The following is a 7,220-nucleotide window of genomic DNA, read 5'->3' as shown; positions in this document are numbered from 1 at the left end:
GTACAGAGTTTACCATTTTTTATAAGCGATCTATTTTATGTATAGAAAATTTTATTAATAAAAATAATGTAGATAATATAAGTTTAAATAAGTTTATTAGCAAGACAGTTAAGCTTCCCGTTCCTAAATTAGAAATCTTTGACTGTAAACAAGAAAATTGGCAAACTTTTTATGAAAATTTTGATTGCGCTAAAAATAAGAATATGGAATTGTCTGATATACGAAAAATGACTTATCTTAGAAATTTAGTTAAAGGTCAGGTTTTATCTGCAATTACAGGATTAACCTTATCTAATGAAAACTATTCAGTAGCTTTGAATATACTAAAAAATAGATTTTCCAATAAGCAATTATTAATTTTAATTCATATGAAAAAATTGTTATCACTAGAAAAAATTAAGGATGTTAAAAATATAAGCGAATTACGAAAAATGTTTAATACAATAGAAATACAAATTCGGAGTTTAGAAAGTTGATCAGTAGATGAGAATATGTATGGATCAATTTTAATTCCTATCTTATTAGAAAAATTTCCAGAGGAATTAAATTTAATTATAAATAGAGAATTAAACGGAAGTCAAGCTTGGAATATATTTAACGTTTTAGAAATATTAAAAAATGAAATAAGTGCTAGAGAAAATACGCGTAGTAATTATGAAAATTTTAGAAATCCCATAACTGCAAATACTTTATACGCTAACGGGACAGATAATCGGTTTAGTAACGAGTTTAACCAGAATTTAAGGCAAAATAATTTCCGTAATCAAAATTTTTCTACAAAGTTAATTACATGTGTTTATTGTTTAAAAAATCATAAATCTCATTATTGTAACTTAGTGACTGATGTTGTAGCTAGAAAAAATATTTTAATTGAAAAAAGATGTTGCTTTCGTTGCCTACGCGAAAGTCACTCGAGTAAAAATTGTAGATCAAATTTTCGATCTTTTAAGTGTGACAAGCCTCACCATATATCTATTTGTGATAGTTTTAAAGAGAGTAATAAATTTGATAATAACTCTAAAACAGGACAGTTAACAGCTGTTGCTGATGTTTTTTCTAAAATTAATCAACGTGTTTTAATCCAGACAGCCTGGGTAAAAGTCAAAAATAATAAGTCCTGATTTAAATACTATCGTCTTCACTTTGATAACTGTTCCCAATTAAGTTACATTACGCCTTCATTATGTAAAAAATTAAATTTAAAAACAATAGATTCTAAAGAAATTAATATCAAAACTTTTGGAAATAATAATACAAATGAAATTTTAGATAGAGTTAAAGTTTATGATCAAGATAATGACGGAGCTGATATTGAAATTATATGTTTTGTAAAAGAAATTTGTTCTCCATTAAATGGCCAGTATATAGAAACTGCGAGTAAAAATTATAAGCATTTAAAATACTTAAAATTAGCAGAATACCATAAAGATAATGAATATTTAGAATATGATATTTTAATCGGTGCCGACTACTATTGGTCAATAATTGAAAATAATATAATAAGAGGGTTTGAAGGCCCAATTGCAATAAAATCTAAGGTAGGATACTTAGTCAGTGGTCCTATAACGGGTAAGAATAATAATAAAATAGATTGTTCTGTTCTGTCTTCGCATGTTTTAAAAGTCAAAGCAGAATTATATAATGATAAAACGTTTCTAAAAGATAAGTTATTAACTATTTGGAATAAAAGCAAAGATAATATTAGCGACAATCTAGTTGTCGAACATTTTCGCAAAAGTATTAATTTTGAAAATAATAGGTATACTGTAGAACTACCCTTTAAGGAGAATCATCCTTTGTTATGCGATAATTATAGTTTATGTTTAAAAAGATTTAAATCATTAGAGAGAAAGTTTTTAAAAGATGCAAAATTATTTGATTCATATAATGATATTATAAAAGAACAATTATTAAATGGAACGGTAGAGCAAGTTTTAAGTAATAAATCTAAGGTCGGACTTGTTCATTATCACCTCATAGACCAATTATAAAAGAAGATAAAGTTACAACTAAGTTGCGCATTGTATTTGATGCGAGTGCGACAAACTCAGGTCCCTCGCTAAATGATTGTTTACATTCAGGTCCTTCTTTAGCAACTCTACTAAATGGAGTTTTAATACGTTTTCGTGTAAATAAGGTATGAAAATATTAATTATTTAGATATAAAAAATTTAAAAAATCATAAATTAGTAAAATATAGATTATGTCGTGTCTTATTTGGAGTCACTTCTTCTCCTTTTCTTCTTTCAGCAACTCTAATTAAACACGCGGAACGTTATTTAATTTCTGATCCAATAAGTTGATTACTAAATTCTATTCACGTTGATTATTTAAGTTTTTGCTCTGATTCTGTAATTGAATGTTTTAATTTTTATAAAAAATGTCGTTCCCGGTTAGGTGAAGCTGGTTTTAATTTAAGAAAATTTGAACCTAATTCGGTCGAGTTAGATAAGTTAATAAATGAAACGAATTTTCAGAGTGAAAATATTACTAAAGTGTTAGGTTTAACAGGGAACAAGAAATTAGATTTATTTATTTTTTAGTTTTTTGAGTTATTTAAGCTTGCCGTCCCTTTTCCAACAAAAAGGGACGTGCTTAGTTTTACAGCAAGTTTTTTCGATCCCTTGGGACTAATAAACCCAGTAATTGTACGTTTAAAAATTTTATTTCAGCAAATTTGTATACCTAAAATAGGATGGGATTGTAAAATTAATAAAGATTTATTAAAAGTATGGCAAGATGTTTATAAGGATTTAGGTTCTGTACAGTCGATTTGTGTACCTAGATGTTATTTTTTTTCGAAATCGAGTGCATGTTGCACGCGATTTGAACTTTATGGTTTTAGTGATGCTAGTTTAAAAGCATTTTGGTGTTGTATATATTTAAGATGTATTTTGAATGAGAACGAACAGTGTTCCTCTCTTGTTACATCAAAATCTAGAATAGCCTCGCTAAGTAAATGCACAATACCTCGATTACAATTAAAAAGTTGCTTACTGCTTGCAACACTTATTTCAAAATTACTTAAGGAACTCTCATCAATTATTTTTATTTCTAAAATTAAATTACTTTCAGATTCTTATATTTGCTTACATTGGATAAAAAATTCTTATAAAATTTATGAAACATTTATTCAGAACCGTCTTGAAAAAATTAGAGATTTATTTGACTTTTCCTTTTGGGATTACGTCGAAACATATCGTAATCCTGCGGATATTATATCATTGTAAATTTATAGTATTGTAAATTTAATAATTAATCAGTTATGGTTTAATGGACCCAAGTTTCTTCATACTCCAGATGTTAGACCTTCCTTTGATCAAGATAAATAATATACCCTCCAGAGGAAACAAAAATATTACTAATAGCTAATGAAGCGTACATAGACTTAAAATTTATTGATATAAATAATTTTAATTCATACTCCCGTTTAATACGAGTAACTGCTTATATTCTAAAATTCGTATCTTGCTTAAAAAATACGCAAGTACGAAATAACAATCTATTACTTTCTTCTTTTGAATTAAGAAACGCCAAAATAATTTGGATTAAATTTATCCAACAAAATTTATATAGTTCTAAGAATTATAAACAACTAAAAAATGATTTAGGATTTTTCTTTGATAGCGGAGGAATAATAAGATGTAGGGGGCGATTGGGAAATGCTCCAATTAGTTACAATATTATATTTTCCAATATTTCTTCCAAAGGAAAGTCTATTTACTGAATTAATTATTTTACATTGTCATGAAAGTGTTAAGCACAACGTCGTAAAAAAAACGCTAAACCAATTAAGATTGGAATTTTGGATTCCAAAAGTTAGAAATTTAATTCCAAAATTAATTAAAAAATGTTTTTTGTGTCGAAAATACGAATGCAAAACTTATAGTTATCCTAATGTTCCTCCATTACCTTTAAGTAGAGTAAACGATGATTATGTTTTTAAGTACACAGGAATTGATTACTGTGGACCATTATTTGTGAAAAATATATATTCTGAAGGAGAAATATTTAAGTGTTGGATACTTTTAGCTTCTTGTGCTAGTACACGTTTTATACATTTAGATTTAGTTCCTGATTGTTCAGCTTAGGCGTGTATTCGAGGGTTGCGAAGACTCATTAGCAAATTTGGCGCCCCCTACGAAATTATTAGTGATAATGGATCGTGTTTTACAGCCGATGAAACACAACAATTTACATCCTCAAGAGGCATTTTATGGCACTTCAATGTGTGCAGCCGCTCCGTGGTGGGGAGGATTCTTTGAACGTATGGTACGTTCAGTTAAGAGAGTTCTTAGAAAAATATTAAAAACTGCAAGATTATCTTACGAAGAAGTACTCATAATTCTTGCAGAAATTGAAGTCGTTACGAATAATCGTCCGTTAACGTTTTCATATGAAGAACCGGGAGACGAACCTTTATCTCCAAATCATCTCGTGTTTGGCAAAATAATAAGTTCAGAAACATTATTAATAAAAAACGGTTATGTAAATATGGACATAAAAAAGCGCGTTGTATATAGAAACTCTATTTTAGAACATTTTTGGAATAGGTGGCGCAATGAATATTTAACAGAGCTTCGCGAATTTCATAAAAGTTATAATAAAAGTGGAAGTAAAAATTTTATAAATAAAGGCGATGTAGTGACAATCCAAGATTCAAATTTGGTTCGCGGTTTATGGAAAATAGGGATTGTTGAAAATCTTTTACCGTCAACAGACGGACAAGTGCGTGCAGCAACTGTACAATGTAACTCCGCTGGAAAAATTATGTATTAGACTCGTCCAGTGAACAAATTGTGTTTACTGAAAGAAAATAAAGTTAGTTCTGTCGAAACTACGTTTTTGAATGAAATTAACATTCAGCTAGTCATGACTAATGTTGGTGGCGGGAGTGTTGCCCTAATCAAATCGTAATAAACGTAAATAATTTGGATTGGCTGTTTGTATATAATAACTAATGTCCCCCTTGGAAATTTGTATAAATAGCGAGTTTATTGAAGTCTCGCTCTCTTGGAGTAACCTATCAAACAACAACGGACTCGAGCAACTGTAGCTGTGATCTACAATCTTTTTTGTGTTTATCGCATATTTGTTTAATAATATTATTTAATATATTAATAAATTGAACTCGTTGTACAATACAACTCTCAAGTACTTCAACAAATAGTACGGCTGTGTTTAGATTTGTATTACAAAGATTTATACTTCTCTAATCTTATCATAAAATTTTTTAGTACGTCTTTTGTGGACCATGACCTGCGCCGCCGCCACTCTATTAAATTGTCGTTTATATTTTTGTTGCTTTTTCTTGATCCCAAGTTCTCACATTCTGAGCACACTTCAACTTTTGTACTAAACTGACATTGTATAGACTTGGCCGCATTCTGGTGATAGAATTTATAAAATTTGATTTCACGCCTAATAAGAATTGAGTTGAAAAAAAGTACTAGTCGTAAACAAATATTTTTTTTCAACTAATTTACATTTACTTTATTGTAAAAACTAATGAAATAAAGTTGAACTTGTTAGTATTTTTAAAGTACACATAGAGATTGACATAAGTAAGAAAAAATTTGAAAAAAAGTGCAAATAACAAAAAATGGACTAGTATTGTTACTCTTCTCACCAACTCAATTTAGGTCCACGAATTCAAATTGAGTACTTGGTAGGGGAATAATTGGTTTTAGATATATTAATTTTTTTAAATATTAAGTAACATAAAAGTAGTGCCTTTTTTTTATCAAGTTTAAACATAAAAATAACAAATTGATAAAGATTCATTTCGAAAACATTTAAAATATTGAGTTTTCTAAACAGTATTTTTGATGATCCTAAAAACATGTTTTTATTTGCAGAAAAGTTATTTGTTTTGGTAACAATGGTGCTGCTCCATGCAATATTTGAATAGTTTAGGGAACAATGAATAATAAAAAGTTTGTGTATTCTAAATAAGATTGGTTTAAAAACTGTTTAGCCTTATCCAGCATACCAATATGTTTTGAAATTTGTTTCTAATTACTTTTATATGTTCTCTCCAATTAATATTTTCTTATAGAATTAAGCCCAAGAATCGTATCGAGTTTCGTCGGCAAATAAAAATTAGTTTAAGATATTAAAAAAACTATTTAAATCATTAATATAAACTAGAAACAAGAGCGGTCTTAGTATTGGGTCCTGGGAACACCGCATGTGATAATCATATTATCCGTTTTTCCACTCTCGCAAGAGATATATTGCTTCCTGTTAAACAAATAATTTTTTACACAAGCCAAGTTTGCTTTTCTTATACTGTAGATTTTGAGTTTCAATAAAAGAACTATATGATCTACTGTATCAAAAATTTTGCTTAGATCTATAGAAAAAAATCTTAATGACTATTTGTGACTGTTTCTCTGCCAAGCCAGCAATATTTTTGGATATAACATTGTATATAAAAATGTGGCATAAAAATTCAAATTAATAAAAAATGAATAAAAAAGATCATTAAAATCACATTTATATACTCTGTCTTGGTCTTAAAAAAATTGAATATATGCGTTTGTAATATACTAACTTGTGAAACTACTCTAAAGATAATATGAAATAATCTGACTATTTTGTATTTCTTTTCAATTGTTTATTTGGTTCTGCTTTGGTGTTTGGCTAGAACAAAGTAATGTCTTTTTAACCGTCCATAAACATATTCGGAAGCTTCGAATGCAAGTTTTACAGCTTGTTCAAGATTGAGAATTGTTTATCAAATCAGTAAGAGGGAGTTTTTTACCAGTTTCAATTGCTTGTAGTAATTCATTAAAAGAAACAAACACTGAAGAAGGATGTACGATCTGTATTAAAGAAAACTTAATTAGGTTTGTCCATCGTAGACTTTGATGTTCAAATCCATAACTGTCTTAGCTTTGATTTTAGGCTTGATATCTGGATCAATATCCCTGGATAACCTAATCAGTGCAGAATTTGATTAAAAGTACAATCTCTTATAATTTTTTCATCATCTAGTAGCATGGCATAAAAAAAGTTTTCTCGACAGCAGCAGGAGTTACCCTTAAGATTTTTCAATACAACCTTTTGAATTCGACCATCCTGTTTAGTTACTAACTGTCTTGTTTTATGAAGAAGTTTTGCTTCATCTTTGTAATGTTGCGAACTTTTTGCAGCACACCAAACAAGACATTAAACCTGGATAATGTAGTTTATGATGCAGCTTAATCCATGTGTTG

The 7,220-nt window shown here is 28.6% G+C and overlaps 2 protein-coding genes across 2 annotated transcripts; both read left to right on the top strand.

Annotated features, from left to right (window-relative positions):
- Window positions 1-491: 491 nt before the first annotated feature.
- LOC136083084 (uncharacterized) lies at window positions 492-4,091 on the top strand. Its single transcript, XM_065802490.1, has 4 exons — window positions 492-1,071; window positions 1,213-1,938; window positions 3,076-3,226; window positions 3,890-4,091. The coding sequence occupies exons 1-4, from the start codon at window positions 492-494 to the stop codon at window positions 4,089-4,091; spliced, it is 1,659 nt and encodes a 552-aa protein (XP_065658562.1).
- Window positions 4,092-4,158: 67 nt separating this feature from the next.
- Window positions 4,159-4,779, top strand: LOC136083083 (uncharacterized). The gene has a single exon (XM_065802489.1). It carries the CDS (start codon window positions 4,159-4,161, stop codon window positions 4,777-4,779), a length of 621 nt encoding a protein of 206 aa, XP_065658561.1.
- The last annotated feature ends 2,441 nt before the right edge of the window (window positions 4,780-7,220 follow it).

Source organism: Hydra vulgaris, chromosome 08 (assembly GCF_038396675.1).
Source record: "Hydra vulgaris chromosome 08, alternate assembly HydraT2T_AEP".
Classification (NCBI taxonomy): Eukaryota; Metazoa; Cnidaria; class Hydrozoa; order Anthoathecata; family Hydridae; genus Hydra; species Hydra vulgaris.
The sequence above is the reverse complement of the archived record's forward strand: the minus strand, read 5'-3'. Positions and strand labels throughout refer to the sequence as shown.